Source organism: Lissotriton vulgaris, chromosome 2_1, assembly GCF_964263255.1.
Source record: "Lissotriton vulgaris chromosome 2_1, aLisVul1.2, whole genome shotgun sequence".
Lineage (NCBI taxonomy): Eukaryota > Metazoa > Chordata > Amphibia > Caudata > Salamandridae > Lissotriton > Lissotriton vulgaris.
The window spans coordinates 1,956,301,196-1,956,326,280 of record NC_141687.1 but is presented as its reverse complement, the minus strand read 5'-3'; the positions used below and the strand labels follow the sequence as shown (position 1 = coordinate 1,956,326,280).

At 43.3% G+C, this 25,085-nt stretch overlaps 1 protein-coding gene across 2 annotated transcripts in view; it reads left to right on the top strand.

The window, feature by feature from the left end:
- PEX11A (peroxisomal biogenesis factor 11 alpha) overlaps positions 1-12,116 on the top strand; it is a 119,035-nt gene extending 106,919 nt beyond the window's left edge. Inside the window, exon 3 of one of the 2 annotated variants that reach the window (XM_086958142.1) lies at positions 9,129-12,116. In XM_086958142.1, the coding sequence (XP_086814268.1) occupies positions 9,129-9,691 (563 nt within the window). In that variant the 3' untranslated portion in view covers positions 9,692-12,116. The remainder of the gene's footprint in view (positions 1-9,128) is intronic. The other variant, XM_086958143.1, reaches the window with a different exon arrangement.
- Positions 12,117-25,085: the final 12,969 nt, after the last annotated feature.

Sequence of the window (25,085 nt, the reverse complement as noted above, 5' to 3'; positions counted from 1 at the left end):
CTCCACATCAATCGCAACGCTTGTGGTGGACTGGGGAGTCTACAGGCAGTGGGCAAGGTGAGGAAAGTTATGGTGGGTAATGTGAGATTTAGCCTGATAGTTATAGCATATTCTAGACTTTTTGCTTACAAATCATCGCCTTTTTAACCCCTTCCCTGCTGGGTACATTCCCCCGCTGTGCTGGGCCCCCATGCTCATGACGAGCTCAGCTCGTCATGAGCTACAGTGCTCCTGTGCTCATGACGAGCTGAGCTCGTCACAGCCACACCCGTTTCTTTAGAACGTTCTGCACAGCAGGGGAATTAGACCAGCGTGCGAGCGTTCTAAAGGCCATTACGAGCTCAGCTCGTCATGAGCACCGGAGCACTGTAGCTCATGACGAGCTGAGCTCGTCATGAACATGCAAGGGTTAAGGAGAAGAACAAAACATACTGTTATAAAACATTTTCTTCTTCTAGATAAATGGTTAATTGTATTTAATGCTGTAAATTGTGTGTGTGTGCTTGCTCAAAATTCAAAGCATGAAATATAAAAAAAATCCTGAGTAATGATACTACTACTGCTACTACTACTACTACTAATAATAATAATAACAACATTGGCTTTGTCAAGTGAAAGTACTTCCTCATTGATTTGGCAGTTTTGTATGTGTGGTTGTGCAAATTGGTGAGTGGGTAAATTCCAGACCGTGCGATGGTTGAATGGATGGATGAGTACATTGATGAATGCATAGCTGAGTGATTGAGTGCACAGATAGATGGACATGAAGACTGTGTGCACAGATGACAGGGTCCTGGGCCCTACTGTTGCTGTAGTCCTGCTGATGGCTAGAGACTGCTGTCCCCCTGATCCTCATCCATGCACTTACTCAGCTTCTTGCGTAAGGCATGTCTGCTCATCTTGCTACCTTTGAAGAGGCTTGTACCCAAAGGTGGTAACTTGATTGCACCCCTATATTTGTCCCTACGACCCAGTGGTGAATGGTAGTACTCAACACCAATACCGTCACATATCACACCGAGTGCAGCATCAGGGAGATAGACAACTATAACAGACTGCAATGTCTAGGGGCCAGATTTTAATCCTCACAGCAGCCCGATGATCCACCAGGGTGACGTAGTAAATTACTCAGTTGCCCTGAAGGAGGGACCAACCGCCAGATTTATAAATAACCACCACGCTGGTTGTTGTTTATGAAGCATTGCCATCTGAATCAGGTTGGCGGAATTATAGGTCTTCATCATACGGCCCTTACTCTGCAGGGCTGTCTGAGGGTTTTAATCCCGGTGGAGTAGTAGTAGTCATTGGTGGGATGAAACCTGTAGTCCAGCCGCTTCTAAATTGGCAGGGTGGGCCATTTTGTTGGCAGTATATATACTCCCTTGTGACAAAGTATACATACCGCCAATATATACATTTTAGTTGTATTTATAGAGGGCACAATTACGATGGCGGGCGAACAAAGTCCGCCTGCCACCGTAATGGTATGCGGGCCCGCTTGACAGAGGTGCGGCGGTCCTGCTGTGCCTATTAGGATGCGACCGCCACCCTGGCGGTCGCATCCCACATATAAAACATTGTGGCAGGCAGTGTTTCAAGCAGCACCCGCCACAATGTTCGAGATACATGTGCATTGGCATGCACAACGTGACAGGCACTGCATGGTACCTGCCACCTTGTGTATGCCAATGTAGGGGGGTACCATAGGTACCCCCCCACCCCCAAGTGCAACCCCCCACTTCCCCGGGGACCCGTAACTGGCCCCCAAAGCAATCTCAGCCAGCTTTTCCATGGCGGCATCGCCGCCATGGAAAGGTCTTTCAGGTTGCCCATGATAATATGGATGGCGGTGCCTGCATAGCACCGCCACCATATTAGCTCCCTTTTCCGCCCGGTCGGCAATCCGACTGGTGGAAAAGCGACGGATGGTCTTTACGTCCGCCGCTGTGCCCGTCCCCATGCTAATATGGCGGGGGGTCCAACAGGGGCATTTGGCGGGTGGACCGCGCCTCCGCCGAACCGGCGATGGCGATCCACCCGCAATGCAAATGACTCCCATAGTGTGTACTACCCCTGACGAGGTGTTGAAGCGCTTTTTTGCAAGTAGCACGCTACACTGGAACCCAAAAAGGATTAGTGGTGGATTATTATAGGGAAATATGATTTAATTTGAGCGGTGGACATTTTAGTCAGTTAGTTACATTGAATAGGATAATGGAGAGATAGAAGAGGGAAGATTCTAGAAAGTGCTTTTTAGGAGATCATAATAGTAAGATGAGGTTTGGGTTGAGTAAAAGGAGAGATGGTGCAGGGAAGTGTCTATAGAAATGGTTTAGGGAGATCGTAGTAAAATGCGGCTTGCGATGAGTCAAAGAAGGGATAGACGAGGGAAGATTCTAGAAGGGGTTATTTTTTAGATCTTAGTAGTAGAATTTGTAATGAGTCAGAGAGTGGAGGTAGATGATATATTGAGGGAGGTATAGCGTGAGACAGGATAGTGCATTTGAGAGAGTCAAAGGTTTTCTTTGGGTTCTTTTTTCTTCTGCAGTAGGAGTAAAGTAATACAGATATAGATACATAAGTACATAGTTAGGGTATACTTGTATAATGATAATATATCAAGATGTACGTTGTATTTATAAACTCAGACTTTCAAGATAAAATAGTTATGATAATATTTACATATTCTGATAGATAAATAAAAAAGAGACTCATAAGTATCTAATCAAATAATTTGTATAAAAACTATGCAGAGTTATGTACATGTTAAGCATAGAATAACATATACGTGTATATATATGTGTGTGTGTGTTTGTGCATAAATATATATATATATATATATATATATATTTCAAAAAGAACACTCCTCCTCCCACAAAGAAGAGCACGTACACCAGGTATAGGGTTTATTTAATGTTTCTCAGGTCTCCACGACCCCGCAACATGAGAGAGACGCGTTTCGCCTGCGCAGCAGGCTTTATCAATCTAATTGGCGCCATTAATTATTAGGTTTATATAGCACTCCCCCTCCTGAAAGCATGGATAGAAATAGAGAATAGACTGTGCATTTAAAAACTTCGCTGGTAAATCCTGCTTGTCCCAACACATATAATCGATACAAATGCAAAAAAGTATGTACACAAATAACGGCTTGGTGCGCAATCAACTTATTTTGCTTGAGGATTAAAGAAGATCAATCTCCAAATGAATATATTCACAGAAAATGTATGTATTGTCTACCCTAGGTGGAAGCATGTCTTAGTGAAAGCATGCTGCCCTACTTGTGATACAACAAAAAATAAAACTGCAATAAATTAAACTGTAATCAGTAAAATCGAGCTGCCATTGTTGTCCTTAGTCATTAACAAAAATCGCAATGCTCTGTGTCGAGAAAAGACACAATCTCCCAGTTATGATCTTGGACTTGGATCTTGGATCTTAGTTGGACTAACTATATTTCGCGCACCCGCAATGCACTGCTGATGATGTCACATATTAGATCATTCATGACATGGTCAGTAACATCACTGATGACATCTCAAATGACATGTTAAAGGGACTTGTTGAAGCTTCAAGATCTAGGAGTTCTGGAAGGAATTTCTGTATAAACAATACCATATTCGAACCTTCGATATTTTCCGGAAAGCCATACAGGCGTAGGTTGTTACTACGATTTCGATTTTCAAGGTCCTCAGTGTAGAGTTTTAATTTGTGAATTTCCTGTTCGAGTAGAGGAATCTTGGTAGATACATCCTGTATGTCACTAATACGTTGTTCCAGTTCCATTACCTTACCTTCCATAACAATCTATTTCTCCTCAATCTGTTGTAGCTTTTCATTTGTCGCATACATAAAGGGTTGAAGACCACAGACTTCATCTAAAATAGAGTCCAAAACCAGATTCTGAGATGGGAGAAGGCCGATCATTTTTATGTCTCTTTGGTTTTGTACCAGATATGGAGGATCTAGCAGAGTGGATATCATTAGCCATTGTAATATGCAAAGAACTCACCAAAAGACTGGAGTAAAATTGAGGTATTCAAAAGTCCAGGAAATAGTAGGTTTAGCCGAAGATGCCCGTCACTCCGCTCTTAAAATGACGGGAGAAGAGGCTCGAAAAAGGATTCGAAGTTCCGCAATATAGCGGAGCTCACGCCGGGTCTGCCATTCCACCTAGCGTGCAAGCCACACCCCCCATGGTTGACTAAATTATATGGCAAGAAAAAGCAAATTATGCAACTTAATGCAACACATTTTGTGATTGTATTACTTCATTGTTTTGTAATTTTTATACATGGAAATATTGTCTGGGTAAATATTTCAGCTCATTAGTACTGGTTTAGCAACCGAAAGCAGAAATAATCAACGGAAAGATGGCCAGTTAGCCTTTTCGTAGGGCCTTCCACTGCGTGCCAACACATTCTGACGTTTTTGGTAACTTTTGATCCGTTTGCTCTAGAAAAAAATGTTGGGATTAAAATCTGCATATTGTGCTGCAGATGATGGATTACTCTACAAATACCTAATTATAAAAAAAAAATCTTGTCTGCAGAATTGCAGAATTTGAGTGCCCCTGGGAATTACTCCCCATTTGGTAACATAGCTACTTCCTATAGAGAAGTGTGGCTTAGAAATTCTGGCATGAAAAGTACTGATTCTGAGGTTAAAGGGCTTCTTGGGATCTAACCTAAGTAATATCGAACACCTGCGCTCCATTTATAGAGCATAGTTGGCATTGCCCAACAGGCAAAGCTCGCTCATTGAGCCAAACACAAGAGAAATTGACAGTCAGTTTTTGTCACTTGACCTTTTGGCTTCTTCAGCCACCTCCTTGATTTTAGTGAGAGGTTCAGCTGTGTCTAGTAGCATCTCCTTGATGACAACGAAGACCAATCAATACACCACTTAGGGACCTTGATCAGTTTGCCATAGATGCTCACCATAATGGAAACAAGCTTCAGGGTTGCAGTGACTTTGCCCTTGACCCCTTAATCTGTTTTTAACCTCGCCTGCAACCCATGACAACAGCCAATGCAAAGCTCTGGTGAGACCTCACGTTACAGCGACCGCCAGTGACTGCCGGCAATGCGAGAGATGGACTTAATGCTACTGCAATGGCATTGTGTGGGGATCAACAATGCAAAGCTACAGCAATGACCACCTGCGTCACCAGACCTGCTCTCAGCGCTACAGCAATGACCATCTGCAATGCTTTACCTGCTTCTTTAAGCCTCCTCCACCGACAAGACTCTACTACCATAGACGACCAGCTATGCAAGTCCGGCACTTGGCTCTACAGCAACGACAGCCCATAACGGCTGCCAACATGAAGCTACAACACTGACTGTCCGTGATGTTCACCTGCTCTTCGTGCTACAGCAAAAACCATCCATGATGCTCAGCCAAGTCCTTGCTACCTGAGAGTCCTTGTCCGAGTCTTTTGTTGTCTTGGAGCTGTATCCTCTTGGTCTGGGTCGGAACACAAATCAGTATTAAGTTTGTTGCCCTGGTTATGCCGGCTGCTAGGTCCTGCATCTTCATCGGAAAGGTCTAAATGTGATACCCAAAAGAATTTTCAGTTCCTCAAAATATTCCTCCTGGTTACTGGGCTCTTTATAGCCCAGCTCTCCACTGAGGACCACACCTACATCCATATGATGCTTCTGCACAGGGTCACTGTCATTGGTTGTTGGTGTCATGTGTTACTGTGACATGCATATTGGAATGATGGGATTTTTTGAGTTTGTCTTGGCTGCTGTGAAGTTAGTAAAGAAAGACAAAGCATAATATGCACCTCCGGTCTTGACATAGAATTTTAAGCTTAGAAGCGGCTAGTTAACAGTTTTAGCTGTCATGCAACAGAATTCTCCCCTATATTGCAGGCTTGTGATTTTTGAAGTTGGTTTGAGTACAAAATGTGTGCATGCTTCAAAATTCTTAGATTGTCGAAGATACTGAGTAAGTATGAGATCGATGCTGACTGGTATTGTGCTTTTTAAAGTTAATCTTACCTAGATATCTAACATATGCCAAAGTCAAAACAGTCAAAAGCACTTAAAAAAAACGTTGGTTTTTAGCTCTTACTCTGTTGCTTTTTTAGTGGGGTGTTTTTTAAAGTGAATGATGGACAAATGTTCTTTTTAGTGTTTTTATCTGGTTGTTTACAATAAATGAGATTGACGCGTCGATTTTCAATAATTTGTGCTGTATTGTGTATATGTTTCTTTGGGCATAGTGTTTGTACTAATGAACTGAAAAATAAAATGAATGCGACGTATACCATGCAGCACCTGGTTGTATACATTCAAAGGTAAAAATTAGCAAGATATGTGCAAAAACTAAGGTCTATTTTTTAAATACGAAGTGAATAAGAACCAAGACATTTTTTGTAGTAGCAGCTCACCTAAAGTTTGTGCACCTCAGTGAAATAACAAACATTTTCCATTTTATCAGATTAGAACAGCATCAGTAGAGGAAGCTTTTAAAGATGTCCTCGCCTTCGGGGGAAGACAGCAACCTATGTCCAGTGACATTGGTAGCATTGTGGGCAGACATTTTGTGGTTCCTTCATCAACCAATATATATTGTTTTTTAGTGGTCTAAACAATTCTAGAAAAAAACATTGCAACCCAGTTAAAGTTATGTGCAGGAGATGAAAAGCTTCCTGACACATCCTTTTGAAACTGTGGTCATGCTTGGGAGCTCAGACTGCTTTAGCGGATGTGTAGGATGGTGTTTGGCAGTAGCAAGCAATACCTCACAGCCCTGAACATGTTAGTAGCATATCCGACACACCGTCTGTTGGCGATCTGTTAATCTGGCTGGAATTAGGAAGCAAGCCATTGTATAGTTCTGATCTTTTTGTGTTTAGCAGGCAAGGAGCGAGATTTGAGCTTAGTGAGGTTTTGACTTTAATCCATTTTGGTACACTTCAGGTCAGGTTCCCTTTCAGCACTTCATGTACCCTTTCTACTTATGAAAATGTCTGCCTATATGTCTGCAATGTATCAGGAAGGCGAATTTGAGAGCCTACAAATAAAGCATTGCAATAGTCTAATTTAGAAATGACACAAGCCAAGATGACTGTTTTCCTTAACTCCAACAGGAGGAACGGGAGAATGATTTTTTAGAATTCTTCATATGAGAATACAGGAAGATGTTATCTGCATTGAGTGGTCTATGAAGGGTAATTTGATATCAATTGTGACCCCCACATTTCTTGCCTTCTGCACTGGAAGTGGAGGGGGCCCAAGATTGAGTGGCCACCAAGGAGGTTTTCCAATAGGAGGTGTTGTTACCAATTAGCAATAACTCTGTTTTTTGTGTGTTAAGCTTCAAACAGTTCTTCTGCATTTAATTTGCAATGCTACCCATACAGATGTTAAATTGTTTGTCCACTTTTTTGTCTGGTGCTGAAAAGACAAACACCACTATCTGGGTGTCCTCATCATACAAGGAAACCGAGAACCCACATGATTGAATTTGTTCAATTAGAGGAGTTATGTAGGCATTAAATAGGGTCCCGCTTAATGAAGATCCCTAAGGGACTCTGCAAGGAAGCATGAATGGGGCAGAGGTAAAGTCCTCCAAGGCCACTACTAGCTCCATTTTAGATAGAAAGGACCTGATCAATTTTAGGGCTGCATCTTTAATACCTATCCTTTCAAGACGGTTCACCAAAGAAGAGTGGTCGCCTGTATCAAATGCGGCCAACAGATCCAACAGGCTCAAGGCTGCATTGTCACCTCTCTCAATGATAGCTCTGATCACTCAGGGCACCACCAAGCATATTGGGGCTCTCAGATCTCTGCGGGACCACCAGGGAATGCGGTTGTGGCTGTCTAATGGTGGTCCAACCATCAAAGTCGTAAAAGGGCTGTCGGACCGCCGGTGTGGCGGTGGCCCCTGTGAGTCTGGCGGTCCTCCGACCATCAGACTCTTAATCAGGGCCTTAGTGGTTGTAATGAGGGTAGCAACTTTCTCTTTAGTGAGTGGGGTAGATGCACTTAGTACCTGGGGAAGTCAGTTAGTTTATCAATCATGTGTTCCTCTTTCATTACTGTCCTTAAAGGCAAATTTGTATTATTCGGTTTTGTTTTAAAATCCAAAAATATACGTTTTTACCCTAGTGAAAAAGTAATCAGCTATTTTATTGCACAGCTGCTGAATGGGGGTAGCCACGTTTTTATTGCCAAAAGTAGATTATGACTTAACTGTTTTAAAGAGTTCCTTAGTGGAGTTCTCACCTGCTTCGATATTATCAGTAAAAAAAAATGTTTTAGGGCTTTATGCTCTTTTATCATATTAGGTAGTTAGGTTCAATTTAAGTCTGGTGCTGTTGTCTTCTGTTCCCCATGTAACTTTGCTGCTTTTATCTTTCACCTATCATGTTTAAATATTCTAGCTTATGTATTAATGATTTTTATCATTTAGTCTGTGGGGTTTACTATGCAATATTGTTTTTTTGTCTTTTAGAATTTGTAAAGTATTGATTTTGTTAAACATAGGTTGATGTTATTTATCTTGTACTAACATTTACTGATTATTTAGCTTCAAGCTCTTGAACAAATACACATACATTAATCCTTCATGAATGTTCAACCCTGTATATATAATCACTAGACCATTATCCATAAATATGAATGCATAATATTGAACACATAGTTCTCACCTCCTAAGACCATCGTGTGGTAGTTAACAAGTGCACAGTACTTTCACCAAAAAGAATTGCATGAATGTCAGTACATAGGAAGTGACGGAAATCTTACATTAGGCTTCAGAAGGTTATATTGGCTAATATAACGTTTATAGTATCCACATTTTCATTAGATCTAGTGATTTTAGAAATTGGTGAGATATGTATATTCATGCATAACAAGTAAAAGTTTAGTCTAAATCCATTTACAGCTTATATCAGCTAATTGGTTTAATCTGTCAACTACCTCCATTTTACCCCGAGTCTTATATAACTCAATACTGTACCCCGCATTAGAGAAGCAGTTACAAGAGGATTCCATTTTCTCAACCTTTCATGGTGCCGCAATCAGTGGTGTGCTGATGTATTGTTAAGACTCAGTTGCAGTCAGTGCTTTTGGCAACACGTTTTAATTCTTCAATTTGTTTTTCAGTTTTCAGACTTGGCAACGTGGTACATGCCCTTGACGCATCCAGGAGAACAGTTCGGCTCCCAGACTTCATTCCTCGCGTCTTCCTGACCATTGCCAACCTGAATCGTGCCCTCTATTTCGTCTGTGATAGCATTCTCTGGTTGAGGAGTGTCGGCCTCATCACTGATATCAACAAAGAAAAGTGGCGCCATCGAGCAACCAGGTTTTATTATTTCTCTCTCCTGCTGCACCTGGGTAGAGATATGTATGAGATAGTTCGTAGGATGGAACAAAAATCCTCTCACAAAAAGAATGCTGAGGAATGCACTGATCCTCATCTTAGCCAACACTCTTCCCATCCTGGGGTTGTTGGATTTGATCCTATATTTACGATGCTCTTCTGCAGCCTGATAAACCATCCATCTGTCCTGTTGGACACTACCAGGAATATCTGTGATTTATTTAGCCCTTTGGACCAACTGGGTATTTACAAGACAAACCCTGGAATTCTTGGCTTTTGTGGTCTCATTTCTTCTGTTGTGGGCATTCTTACGCTTGCAAGACCCCATTTAAAGATCAACTAGCAGTTCAACATAAGGAAACCACAAGCAGAGCAGAGGACATATTTAAGGAAATATCTAACACTAGAAATAAAGTGCCTAGGAAAGTGAACTAAGTTTTAGAGTGGCAAGTTTATTTTATGAATTACAACTTATGGGCTTTGTCTCTAAAAAGATCATGGACTATGAACTACTATGTATCAGTAGATCAGTGCAGGTTAGTCTCACGGTCATAAACTGCTTAAAATACTTTTTTGGGGGGGAGCAAGTGTCCTTTTACACTTGAAATGGTATTCAAGTAATTTGGCTAAGTAATAATGTGGATACATGGGAAACAGCTTGTCTCCCAAACTGATTTAATCAATTGATGCCCACCGGGAGGTCTTATGTAATATGTCTTTTGTATTGTTCTATAATGTTCACTCAAACAACATTTGGGTAGTTTCAGAAATAGTTTAAAGTTTTTATCTGTTGTGATTTAGTATACATTTCTCTTAAGTTGTGTTGCTGCTCATGTCGGGGAGAGGATGTAGCCTTACAGTTAGAGTGGTCGACCTTGATGTTGAGGAACCGGATTTGAGTCTCAGCAACGGAACTGGGTTCAAGTCTCAGCAAAGCCCTTCAACATCCTGTGACCCTGGACAAATCACTTAACCTCCCCGTGCCCAACAAAAATTAGTGTGTCCGTCTGTAATGCAACTGGTGCTCATGTAAAGCGCTCTGATACCTGATATCTTCGGGTCTAGTTAACGCTATATAAAACTTTTTTTTAAAAGTACAGCCCTTTCCTCCAACATCTGAAAATGTGTAAAGAGTTTACATAGTAAATCAGATTTATTCAATGCTCTTCATCTGGTTATGGGATAACTCAAGGGAGATGGTGAGCTTTTATATATAGCATCCCTCTAAATGAATCGTCTCCCAAGATTAAACAGATAGCAATCCACTGGGAGAAGAAAACTATATTTTTAAAATGTTTAAACCAGTGTTAAGGAGGTCCAATCTATAAGCCAGGACTTCCTGTCTAACGTTGAAATTCCTTGATGCTGAACACAACCCTCCTTGTATATGGACTGTATTTTAGAATGCAGGCTGAAACGTAATGTATAATATAATACATCAGACAAGAAGTTCCGGGTAAAACAGATGGCACTGTCCAATGGCCAAGGGCCACTGCAAAAGGTTGTTTGCAAGTTCAAGTATGTTGAACTTGTCTTCAAATCAATGCAATGCAGTATCCCTGGTCTCTTACCCACAACTGGTCATGAGAACAAGTAGAATAACTAGTTAAAGGTATATTCCAGTAAATGTTTATATCACACCATACCCCTTTTGTGGTACCTTCATCAGTCAATTTATTGCCTCTTAACTTTTTCCTTTTCTCTCCCTTGAATATTGCTGTATTTTGTGGAAATTGGAAATGCACTATTTATTTGAAGAGCTGTAAAATCAGGTAAGAGCTTGCATTACACTTGCGTTCCAGTCCAAGTTCTTAAGCTAAGCTTCTAAATACATATAAATACACTGGTTAGCTTTTGACTGTACAGTGTTGGGTAACAGCACAATTCTTATATCGACTAATGCACCACCTAAAATGGCAAAACGTGATTTTCCTTTAGCTTAACATGCTGTACTGTGGGCAGTTGTAGAAGGAACATCCTAATGTAAGATGAAATAATATGTTTTAGTGATGAAGGCCTAGATGTAGGTAATAGCAAATTACCGAATGGTAAATACCGAATTTTACCGATTCGGTATTTACTATTCGGTAATTGCTATGTAGGTAAAAAAAATCGGTAAAAATACCGAATCGGTAAGATTTGGTAATTACCGATTCGGTAATTACCGAATCGGTATTTGCCATTGATTCCTATGGGCCTTGAAGCCCATAGGATTCAATAGCAAATACCGATTCGGGAATTACCGAATTACCGATTTTACAAGGGGGACAAGGTGTCACTTTGACACCCTGTTGCACCCCTGTTACAGGCTTGTGTGCCATGTGACACACATACATGCCCTTAGGGCGTGTCTGTGTGCCACATGGCACAGGTGTACATGCACAGATTTGCATGTACACTGGAATTCGTTATTTACCATGTAATAGTATTACATGGTGAAGTGGTTATTTTCCATGTAATAGTATTACATGGTAAATAACAAATCGGTAATGGCCTGTGGCACTGTTTCCAGTGCCACCTACATCTGTATTTACCGATTCGGTAAATTTACCGATTCGGTATTTTACAGAATCGGTAAATTTACCGAATCGGTAAATATACTGATTCTGTAAATTAAATGCCGCCTGCATGTCAATTCCCAAATACCGGTCGGTAACGGCCGAATTCGGCCGTTACCGACCGGTAATTGGCGACCTACATCGGGCCCGAAATGTCCTCAAATGTGGGCATTTGTGAAGTCCTCGAAGGCTGGGATGAAGTCAGGCCCATACCAAGGGCCCGATGTAGGTAAATCTACATTTTCCACTTCATAAATACCGAATCATACCGAATCGGTATTTATGAAGTGGTAAATTAGAGGGGGGGAGATGTAGGTATTTCAGATTCGGTAAAAACCGAATCTGTAAGATTCGGTATTTACCGATTCTGTAAATACCGAATCGGTATCCCCAATTGCTTCCTATGGGCCTTGAAGCCCATAGCAATCAATGGGCATTACCGAATCGGTAATTACCGATTCGGTAATTACCGATTTGTGCAAGGGTGCAGGGGGTGTCACTTTGACACCCTCCAGCACCCCAAAAAAAGGCATGTGAGCCATGTGGCACACAGACATGCCCTAAGGGCATGTCTGTCTGTCACATGGCATAGGTGTTTATGTACACATGTGCATGCACACCTGGATTCGGTATTTTAACACCCAATTGGATTGGGTGTTAAAATACCGAATCTGAAGGGCCTGTGGGACTGAAAGTAGCCCCACCTACATCCCAAATGTAAAAAATCGGTAAAATTACTGATTCGGTATTTTTGCGATTCGGTAATTTTACCGAATCGGTAAAATACCGAATCGGACAAGAAAAGGTCCCCTACATCTCAGTAGGCCAAATACCGGTCGGAAACGGCCGAAATCGGCCGTTTCCGACCGGTATTTGGTACCTTCATCGTGCCCCAAATGTTTTATACCATATATCATTAGAATCACAGAACTGCCAGGAAGTCACTCAAGTTTCATATATGCCGGATTCAACAGTGTTTAAATCATTAGCATTCTATTACCAGTGTCAAGCACTATGACATACTGCAGAACAGGCTATATTCTGTTGCTCATGTGTAACAGAGATTTTCTTGGAGTAAATTTGACAGTAAGCAAAGACAGTATTTCTCATCACTGTACTCAGTGTAGGAGCTTTTTCTTTAAATGTTTTAATCTCACAACTAGTGACCAACCTCAGAAAGCATATGCATCCCACTTATTTAAATGTATAGATCTATTCAAAGGGGCTTGTACTTGACTGTGGGTAGTATTGCAAACAGAGCTATGCTGCAGCTGGGGACAGTGTTATTTCTGTGCATCTAGAGTAGATTGGGCAGAGCACAAACTGGATCGAACTATGACATTCTGTTTTCTGTAAGTGCAACCCTTTACTTCTTTTCCATTTCTCCTGCAATATTTGACTGATTCTTGAGCCCAGACCACCAATCTCACAGATGTTTGCAAGAAGTCACCTGAACTGCAATAATATCTTTCGGAACCATGAGAGACCCGGATTCTTTGTGTCAATTGCTAGGGCCGTTTTGTTTTGGAAAATCACAAACGGTTTAACTGCATCTTAGTTTGCTAAAACATTTTATGTTGTTGTTTTTTTTGTATGAATTGTCCACTGTCACCTCATTGGAAAACTGAACAAGGCTAGTCCACAACATTAGATAGTTCTTATTTGCAGTTGCTGAAAATACCATATCTTGTACAGTTAACGTCGAACCAGTCCAAGCCTTGCTTCTTCATAGTTTCAAAGGGACCAGGAGCAAAAGCAAAGCACCAGTTCACCACTCGAATCCTCTATTTGAAAACAGAAGTCTAGTCATTTAAAATGCTCTAAATCAAAGAGACATCATGGAACTTGACTGGTTTTCTTGATGGCCATATGATTTGGCAGCTGGCTGAGAAACCAGTCCTAAAAACTGTAGATTTTAACAGCCGCCGTGCCACCGCTACTGCCTCCGAGTCACACTGTGCCAGATGTTCGTGTCTCCTCCTACTGCAATAATATGGTTCATCTGCCCTCCCTTTTTGTCTCAGGAACAAAATCAACAGCATTGTTTAGCAAAAATGTTCCCCTTTCTCTTTCCTGTTTGTGATGTTGTATCCACCTATAAAAATGCATAAGGAGCAAGTTTTTCTCTGTCGAAGGACCATGCTCTGCAAACCAATTTTTACTGTTTTTAAGCTCGCTTTCTCTTCGAGAACGGCAGGACATCATCCCTGTATAACCTTAGTGGACATACAGAAATTTGCACGTGGCTGGGTAATTAGATCCACAGGGCATAGTTTTGTAATGGACAAACATTGTAATAACTTTATGTTTTTGAGTCCAAGTCCATTATTGTGGTTAGATGTTCGCACAGCATAATCCAAAGAATAATCCCCATAGTTAGTTTGGAAACTAACACGGTATCTTCAGAGCGTCTCAAGGAGCAACACCAGCTGCGAATGGATGAAGCTCTGAATATTTTTTGTAAATAAAGTTGGTTTGCTGTTTAATGTTAGGCTACTTTTAGGAGTTTTCATTCTTTAAATAACGTTTACGGACTTCATTGGAGTCGAACTCCAGTTTTTGGCTTTTAGGTTTTGTCACTTTGTAGTAAACGAGTTGCACAGATTATGTGCATTGAAACTAGGATTCCCACCTCACTCCAAGCCATTACAGGCTCATTCTCCAGGCCTCAGGTTTTCTTCTACAAATCATCGTTTTCATATGTGTTAGTCTAATTAGTTTGATGAAAGCGAAACCAGACTAAAACAGCAAAATGCTTTAGGTTCTCACACAACGTCCAGGACTGGAATCCATGTCCATAATGACCTAAAAGGAGGTGGTCACTGCAAGAAATTTGTAACAAATTGGGTTATTAGTTGAGAGGTGTATGAGCTGCACTTCAGAAATAAGCACCATGCTTGTCATAGTAAACCACAAAGCCACTAAATAAAGAAACGCAACACAAAACTAATCCCAAACAAAATTAGAAAAATAGAAGACATTTCAATGAATAAATTAACACCAAAACAATACAAATTCAATCAGTAGAACCGTAGTTTTTACTTTTCAAAATTCAAGGCAAAATAGCACAAAGTGCCAACTGGTTGTATCTGGCTACACCGGAGTGGGCCACATTCACAAGTTCAGGTCGACCACGTTGGAGCATCGGTCGTGGACGGCACCAGGAGTAGCCTGCTGGTAGTTGTAACTTGGATCCTTGGTGTGGGGGCTGTGAGGTGCTGCGATGCGTGGCTTTGTATCTCGCTGCATCAAATCAGCTGAACCTGCCAATCCGGAGCTGTAAGGAGCTGCGCTACATGGTTCTGTGGTGGTAAACATTGTGCTGGATAAGGAGCTATGTGATGTTCTGATGTGAGGTCCTGCAACAGTCTCCACATCTTTGCATCGGATCCAATGAAACCTTCAGTTACACTCTTGACTCCAGCCAAAGGTCCAGGACCTGAAGGACAGCATCTGAAGTTTCAGATCTCACTCCCGCAGACGCCTGCAGAGGGACCCGGGTCAGGTCCATTTGGGTCTGGTCAGCTGGGAAGTAGGAGAGGTCTTTGGAAGTTTGTAGGTCAAACAGGAGGTCAGCCATCTGACCTTTGTAGTCACTCCTCTGGGGTGACTCTGTAGAAAGGGCTAGGTACAACAGTCACCCTAACTTAAAGTATATTTACTCTGCTTAATTGCAACAGCCTATCCTGAATTCTCAACCTCTATAACTATTATACAGCACATTGCACCATAGCAAAAACCTTATCAGTGTTAAATTTACTCTACCCAATTGTACTAGCTTTACTTTTCAAAGTTTTACTTATCAAATAAGGATGAATGACTGAGTAGGTCCACTAAGATTCAAACTGCAACAGAAGTTGCACACAGATGTTCGCTGTCAGCACTTTGGAGTCAGAGCTACCTTGCCATCAGCAGTCAATTAAGTACAATAATTAAATTAATGCTGCACTCCTTGGTGAATAAATGTGTGGCACTGTAATATATCATCTATACTGTATTTAAAAAAGCATCAATACCTATGTTACTAATTATTTTCAAACCAAACATTCTGTCTTTTACCATATTGTTATTGATTACTAAATAGATGCTCACCATAGTCAATGTATAAGTAATTATGAGGTCTCGTTGATTTTTAGTTTGAAAAGGCCTAAGTGATTTGTCCCTTTAACTTTTTATAATATCTCATCATGGAAGCTTGCTTTCAATCCAGAATTACTATGCAGTATATTTTCGAGTTGCAAGACGACATATGAAACGTAGAGTCAAATTGAAAATATGTTTCAGGAAATTATATAAGAGATGATGTTTTGCCCATGTGAGGCAAGTTATAAAGGAGTAATGGAGCATACTTTGGGCCTTACCGCAATGCGGTGAACTGCTCCTTTCATGGCAAATAACAATTATTTCATTATAATCGAGTGCACTGCCTGATCTTGTAGTTTTGTCAAGATGCCACAAATTTCACACTGGCATCTGCTGAAAGGGAAAAATGTTGACTCAATTCTGTTCACAAGTCATTACTTGTGCAAAGCAAGGCGTTGGGCACTGTTTTGAAAAATATGTTTTGCTTTATACATACGCTTTGTGTACATGCTTACATGGAGCATTTTTATATACAATCTTTTTTACACAATCGAAATTGGTGATCCTCTAACAACACCGTTTACAGTAATAAAAAACCTTACTTGAATTGCTTACAAATTATACTATATTTTTCAAAATATTCTTTATACTACTCAGGCTCAAAATAAGCAAGTCGTCAGCACTGACCACACAGTAACTGTCTTCTGCACAAGTAAAAATATTTTTTTTGTGAACAGAATCATATGTATGTGGAAAATTGACATATAATGAATTTGCGTGGAACGATTTTGCAAATTGATTGGTAATCTTGAAATCCGGAATCAATTTTTACTTTTCAACAGCTCAGCAGACCCATCCCTACATGTAACAGGTGAAAGAATGAAATATTCTCTTTTGCTGTAAAACTGCAAGCAGTTATCACCCTTTGGTTTATTGGCTCTGCTTTCTCACGAATACTCAATGTGCCATGGGCTATGTTGAGGCAGGGTTGACGTACTGTTCACTCTGAGGGCTGCACTGCAGCAGTGTATTTGAATGCTTCTGGTCCCTCGCATGACACAAATAGAGTCCTGCCTAAACAGAGGTTCTGTGATTTATTAAGTAAGATCAAATAAGGCAGTCAAATAACTTCTTGAAGAGATAGCGAATATTTTGCCATGTTCTGGTCTACAGTAACTTGTTTACTTTATTATCTGTGAAAGTGCAAATTCACCCAGCTTTTCTAAATGCTATAAGAATGCGAGGCTTAAGAAAAAAAAAAGATTACAGCTTCCATGATTTTTCACAGCAATAGGAAACTTGTTGCCACGAGTTGCCTCACAGGGAAAGCAGTGGTTCAGGGCCACTTGTCAGTAGTCCTCTGCTCAGATCTCCTTCCACCACCTGCAAAGTCTGGGGACCTGCCAAGGATTTCCCTCAGGGTTTCTGGTGCTGTGCCCCACTTCCATTTCTGTCTCTAGAATATCGCAGCCTGGAAATCATGGAGAAGGAAATCACCACAGCCTGGGCTTTAAAGTTTGCCCTGGTGAGTCGGGCAAAGTTGGAAGCTATCTTTAGTTGCACAAATATCCTTAGAATATAACCAATAAACCTCTGCTCAGGATTTTTCTGTGTATACTGGACAGTTTTACCTCCAGCAATGTTTGTGTGTCATATCTTACAAATATATTTTTGCAAAGTAGCTATTGTAAATAAATACATTTTATCCATTTGGTTTAATTAATTCGGATTGTTTAATAATCTACTGAAAACTGGCCTAACTTTATGTTGCATATTTGTATGTGTGGATTACAAAATACGTTTGTGTTCTTCAGCAGGGTTTTCTTTTTTGAATTGTATTTAAGGATAATTTATCAAAATTGATTGATGCCGAACTGTTTACATGGCAACTTCTGGCGTTTAGAGAAACCTATGTTATTTGTTTTGGTTGGTTTGTATAAGAAAACGGGGCTGGAATGTGGCCTAAAATGAGCACAAACGTGGAAACACTGCTGCAAGATGACCATGACCTGTGAATGAGTGTCCTATGAAAACTAACCTTCGTATTCAAATTTCCAACGTGACTACTGCACATCTGTATTACATGGACATTATAAGAAATCTTATTAGCTAAGCATTGAATTTACTTTCAATTGTTTTTTAAAATGTTTATTAAAATCCTTTTTTGTAACAGAAGCAGTGTATAAAATATACTTTTTGCACAACTTTCTTAATTGTAAGACTATTTGAACTACTCTATTGTATTTTGCACATACAAGTTTATTAAAATATTTTAAAATGTGATTTGTTTTATTTTGAGAAACGTAAGATGAGCAGTAGTTTTAGATCTGAATATATTTCAGAATCTGGGCATACCTTACTCTTACTGTCATAAACTAATTCTTATTGATGTTCCGATATCTTATATTTCAAGAAGGAAGGAGTGAGAAGTGATAACGGGTTTGCTCACCTTCCCAAACATCTAGCCATTCAGAAGCAACAGGAGGGAATCCATGCATGCTTAGCCTATCTTCCTGTACCCATCCAGGGGGCATCACCCTACGATGTTAAAAGGACCCTCACTTATTTATTTAATGTTTTATAGAGCGCACACTTTACCCGTGAGGGTATCATAGCGCTTTTCACAGTTAGACGGGTAACATAGCAACAAAGCAACATAAACTCAAGTGCAGAAATATACAAAGTTTGGGGAGGGGTAGGGTAGCTGAGGGGCATAGGATACAGTTATAGTGGGAACAGTAAAAGCAGAAACAGAAGCCACACGATTACATATCAGGGCGAGTTGGTGTACTGCGAAAGAGGCAATAGTTATGGATTCGATAGACACACTGGTACGTGAAAGAATGTAATTGGCCTAGGAATTTGCCCATGAGGAAGGTTTTGGTCTCCTTCTTGAAGCTTGATAGAGAGGGGATTTTTCGGATGTCAGGCGGGAGAGAGTTCCAAATTCTTGGTGCTGCTCAGGAGAATGCCCTATTGTAGGTTCTTTTTTTCGGAAAGCGAGCAGGTTGGAGCAGGAGGTTTCTAGCGGACCGGGAGTTCCTAGTTCTTCCAGACATCACCAGTTTCTGCGTCAGATAGGCAGGGGAGTTTGTGTAGAGGGCCTTGTGAGTAATGCAGGCAATTTTCAGTTGTATTCTGGCCTCCATCGGGAGCCAGTCTAGTACTTTCAAACGTGGAGAAATGTTGTCAAATTTCCTGGTGTCTGTGAGTAATCTTGCGGCCGCATTGAGGCAGGCTTTTAGAGGAGCCAGAGAAATTTTGGGTAAACCAATGAGGGTGGAACACCCATATCCAGTCTCAATATGACTAGTGCTTGGACTACCATTTTTAAGTCTAGAGCATCTGTGAAGAGTTTTAGCTTCCACAAGTAGCTCAGGTGGAATCTGGCTGATTTAGCCATTGAGTTGATGTAGTCATTCATGTTCAAGTTACTGTTGAGGAGTATGCCCAAGGATTTGGCAGAGTTCACAATGGTCGGCGGGCAGTTTAGGGCTGTGATGGCTTTGATCCAAGTCTCGATCTCAGGGTTGGCTTTAGAGGGGGAGATCAGGAAGAATTCAGTTTTCTTTGCATTGAGTTTCAGTTGGTTAGCAGCAAGCCATTGGACAGTTAGTTTCAGAGTCTCTTTCAGGGTAAGGATCTCCTCAAGTGTTTTAATATTGATGTATATTCTGGTGTCGTCCGTGTACATGTGGCAGGAGATGTTGGCGGCACGAAGAACTTCATTGAGTGGCTCTAAGTAAAGGTTAAAGAGGGTGGGTGATAGGTTGAACCTTGGGGGACACCGACTGTGACTGGGGTGGGAGCTGATAGGTTGCCGTTAATGAGGAATCTCTGAGATCGGTTATGTAGAAAGGACCTAAACCATTCTAGGATAACGCCATTGAGCCCCATCCTGAGATTAAGACGTTCGAGTAGTTTATCATGGTTGGCCGTATCGAAGGCGGAGGATAGATCTAGGAGGATTAGAAGGCAGGTTTTGCCTTGGTCAAGGGCTTTGAGAGCATCATCCACGATGTGGAGCATAGTGGTTGCCGTGCTGTGCCCCGGTCTGAAGCCAGATTGAAAGTTATCCAATAGGTGGAAGTTATTGATGTGCTGACTAGTTGCTGTTGGACACATTTTTTAACACTTTAGCTAACAGAGGGATTTTGGAGATAGGTCTGAAGTTTTCGGGGGAAGAGGGGTCCAGAGATGGCTTTTTTAGGATAGGAAGGACTTGACTGGCTTTCAAGGGATAGAGCCCTGCTGAAGTAAGGCGTTGATTATTGTAGTTCAGCAGGGAATAATGGCTTGGGTGACTGCGGTGAGGCAGTTAGATGGTAGAGGGTCATTGAAGTGGTTATTGGGGTTCAAAGTAGAGAGGATTTTGGAGATGGAGTCTTCGTCGTAGTCGGTCCAGTGAGCTTGGTTTTTAGGTGGGGCCAGTGTGGGTAGTGCAGAGAAGGGGGGGAGGTCAGAGAGGGGATGAGAGTAATCAGCAGTATTGAGTTCAATTTCTAGTGCCATGGTTTTATCAGTAAAGAAAGAGGAGAATTCCTCAGAGGATATTAGAGATTTAGGGGATTCTTTCTGAGATTTAGCCAGTTTATTAGATTGGTGTTTGATCAGCTCAAAGAGTTTGAGGGGTCTGTTCCTGGCATTCCCCAATTCCGATCTGAAGTATTCTTTTTTAGAGTTCAGGATTTGTTTGTTGTATGAGTTTCTTGCCTGGTGGAGAAGTTTAAGGTGCTCAGCGGAGGGGTGCTGTCTCCAGATTCCTTCAGCTTGTCTTAGGGATCTCCTCTCTATGATGAGGGAATCAGAGAACCAGGGGTTTCTGTCTTTGTTTTGTGACCTTTTTAGTTTTGGAGGGGCCAGGTCATCCAGGATGTTCAATATGGATGCTGAGTAATGATTATTGAGGTCGCTGACTGCAGTAATATGCGAGGGGGGGTGGTGGGGGAGATCGGAATTGCAGCGTGCTTCCAGTTCGATAAGGTCAAGGTTTTTAATGTCTCTGATCCAGCGCTTGGGGATCACCGATTGCAGTGTCTTGGTGTGGTGTTCGGACTAGTCGCATGGGTCTATGGAGACAAGTTTGACTGCGGATTCGTTAGAGATGATCCAGTCCAGGGTGGCCCCTTTTGAGTGAGTAGGCAGAGAGCAGGCTTGGACAGGGCTTGATCAGCGTTGACGTGGGGGTCTTTAAGGTCATTCCAATGCAGGTTAAAGTCAACAAGGAAGATTTTCTTAGTAATGGAGGGAATCTTGGTTGTGATACTATCCAAGAGGAGGTCAGTGAAAGAGTCGTTCGAGCCAGGGGGATGGTAAAAGATGTGCAAGTTTCAAATGGAAATGGAGAGGGCGAGGTATTCGCAGGAGTCAGTGGAGTCGCTAGGAGTTCTGTGACCGAGAGGGACGATCGGTAGATGCAGGCGATGCCTCCACCTTTTTTTTGGAGAGCCTGTCTAGTCTAGCAATGATGTAGTTGAGGGGACTAATAAGTCGAGGCAAGGGGAAGAGTATTCATTGAGCCAGGATTCGGTTAGTATAGTTAGGCCTATGTTTTTATTCAGGATGAGATCAGCAATATCCGAGGCATGTTTAACTGCCGAGCGGCAATTAATTAAGAGGCCCATAGTGGGGAGTCTGGGGAAGTGTCAGGGGTCAGGGCGGATAAAAGCACAGGCGCGAGGTTGCTTTTAACCACATTTCTGTTGTGAAGCGTAGCTGGTCTGTTGGGGTTGATGGGCACTGTGCAGATGTGCTGTTTAGGACTCGTATCTTGAGGGCAGGGGGAGTCTTGGGCAGGTGGTGGTCTTGGAGGATAGCTAGGATTTCCTCACCCGTGAGATCCGAGTGAGAGGAGGTGGCAGAGGTGGAGTTGTAAGTGAGTGCAAGAGCTCTGAATTCTACCTCAGATAGGAGGCAGGGATGTTTGCACTGACGAAGATGTCTTAGAGGTAGCGAAAGAGGGTGCATGAGAGGGTTGGCGATCTTAGGGGGGAGGATTGAGAGGACTTGAGGTTGGCGAGGGCGTTCTTAGGAGGGGAGGATTGGGGTGTTTTGAGGTTAGCAAGGGTGAGTTTGGCGAGGCTAAGAAGGTTTATAAGATCCGGAACTGATCTATGAATGCTCTGGGTTGGATTAGTCGCTCTGGAGTGTAGAGTTTTGAGATCCATAAATGCTGGGGGTGCTAGAGTGGCGGGGTGCGAAGGTTCAGGAGCAGTGTCGGTAGCACATGGAGGTGACAGAGGAAAAGGGTTTACTTGAGCCGATTCAAAGGTTAGAGGGCAAGCTGTCATGGTTAGGTGACCCGTATGGGTGGCCGGCGAGGGGCAAGTTAAAGCTGAGAACTGTGTTTTTGGGGGAGAGCCAGTCTCACGGTTGATGGGGTGCGTTAGGTGAGGGGATCTGAGGTGTAGGGGAGGATCTCAGGCCAGGGTCAGTGGATATGGTGGGGGGGTAGGATAAACAGTGATGGAAGCCGTAGGCGACTGGGTAGGCAAAGAAGACTGGTAGGACATAGGGCCTATAGTGCGGGAGTTGGATACCATATCCGTGTCGTGTACATGGTTTCTAAGCAGGGAGAAAAGATCGGCAAATTTATTGAGGTTATTGGATGAGGCTTGGATCAGAATGATGCCATTTTTGTAGAGGGTAATGGTAATGTCAGCTCGGAGCGTAGAGGAGGGGGCAATTGAGAGTTTGGGATTCAAAGTGGCATGCTTCATCTTAGAGTCCTCATCCAGATACCTAGTGTATCTGGACAGGCTCAACCTTGGACGCCAAGGGAGCTTTTTGATTACTGGGTAGAATTATTGTCCAAGGATTTTGTGTGCCTGTGGTCAGTTGAGCACATTGAACACCCCCTGAACCCCATACACCCTCATTGTGCATGGCTAAAAGCCAAGCTCAGCAGGGAAGATTGCTGAATGTGATTAAAAAAACAGAAACCAACTGAAAAATCAAAGGTTGAAGTGAAGTTATTGTTTGGTATGGTAATAAGATCTTATCTTAGGGTATGTGTTGAAATAACACTAAAATGAATAGTGAAATAACTATTACATCACTCATGACATGTTAAAGTAAGTTTTCTACGCCCAAAATGCTTTATGCTATCACTCAAGAGTCCAGAACTGGAGCAAATGTGTAATTAAAGCTATGAATGGAGGTGGCATCTTACTGATTAGCCAAACCTCCTATCTGAAAGAAACAGGTTAGTATTACATTCCTTACCTTAGAATATCCCCAGGCGTCAGACTGGATCCGGAAACTTTTGCGTAGTAGTACCCTTGCGCGTCGGTAGGCATCGTCTGTGGCTCCGCGTCCGTCGTTGGCGTCGTTGGCGCCGGGATGCCGTCGCCGGAGTACTTAGACGCCGCCTTTGCGCGCTGACGTCAGTTCTTTTTTCCGCGTCAGCAAGCGCCGATCTGGAAAAAGTAGTACCCGTAGTAAATTTTTGATGAAACTTTTTCAATCATTTTTGATCCTTTTTCGAAGTCTAACGACTCCGACGGTGCCGGTATGGATGTCCGGGTTCAAACCCTGCGCTGACTGCGACCGACTGATGTCGGTTACCGACCCCCATCGCCGGTGTCTTCATTGCCTGGGCCTCGACCACGATCAAGCGACTCGAGTTCCGGCAGTCGGCCCTGCACCGCTCGAGGTCCCGGTCCGAAAGGAGGTCAAAGGAACGGTCGCAGGGTCGGAGCCACCATAGCTCCGGGAGTCGTCCTCGGTCTTGAAGTCCTCAGGTAAGCACAAGAAGTTGAAGAGACGTCATCGCTCTTCCGACTCCCCCCGACGCTGGCATGACGCGGCAGGGGGTTCGGGCGACACCCCCCTCGTGACTCCCCTGGAGCCGCAGGCGTAGCGGCCTGCTTCAAACCCGTCAGTCCCTGGGCAGGACGCGACGCTGGAGGAGATCGAGGCCTTCCTCACGGCCATGAGGTCGCCCACTCCTACGTCAGGCTCCGTGGCCCGACTGGGGGCTCCAGCGGGTCAGGTGCTTCGGCCCAGATGCCGTCGGGTGCTTCGGTCCCGACGCCGCTGGTGACTTCAGTCCCGGCGCCGCTGGCCCCCGTAGGATCCGGTTCCGGATCCGGGTCGTCACCGGTCGACCTTACGACCTCGCCGACGCCAGCCCCCAGGGTGTTGCCTCCGGCGGTGCGTCCCCGATCCCTCCCTCGATTCGGGTCCTGCGCCAGACCTGCGCAGCTCTCGACGCCAATGGGAGATTTCTACTTCTATGACCCGGCCCCATCCTTTGGTCCTGAGTTTCACAATATGGGTGGCACAGGAGTGCCAGTCTTATCAGGACTGGACAGGTGAGCTAGGGGAGGCCAGTGGTGTAGACACCTCGCCAGACTCTGGTTTTGTCTCCCCTCCTACCGTGGCTATGGAGGAGGGGGCTGCCTATAGTGTGGTACTGACGCGGGCGGCCAAGGCCTTGGGCCTCGAGCTCCCCGTCGCGGCCGTGAGGAATAATCTCCTCACTGAGGTCCTTAAACCGCAGGCAAGCTCAGCCTACCCTCTGCTGCCGTTTAATGAGGCCTTGTCTGACCTTCTTCTAGGCACTTGGTCCAAGCCCGCTACAGGTCAGCTTGTAAATAGGAATGTGGCCAGACGCCACCGCTAGGCACTGGGTGACCCTTGCTTCCTGTCCACCCACCCCACCCCCAAGAGCCTGCCTGGTCATCCAGACCTCTAACTCCCAGACCGCATTCCTGGCGGCTCCCACCGATCGGGAATCCAAGAGGTATGAGTAATACGGGAAAAGGGTATTCTCCTCCTTGAGTTTAGGGTTGCGGTCAGTCAACACCACGTGCCTCTTGGGCCGTTATACCCACTCTCTGTGGGACACGGTCGTGGATGTGCTGCCACAATGTCCGGAGGGAGTCCGGACTACACTCGCCCAAGCCCTTGCGGAGGGTCGAGGTGCGGCACAGTATTCCATCCGGTGTGGGCTGGATACCACAGACTCACTGGGCAGAGCGATGGCAACGAGGGTGGCGATTCGTCACCACGCATGGTTGAGGTCCACCAACTTTTCGGCTGATGTCCAAAACACCCTTTTGGACATGCCGTTTGATGGCCGCCGCCTCTTTG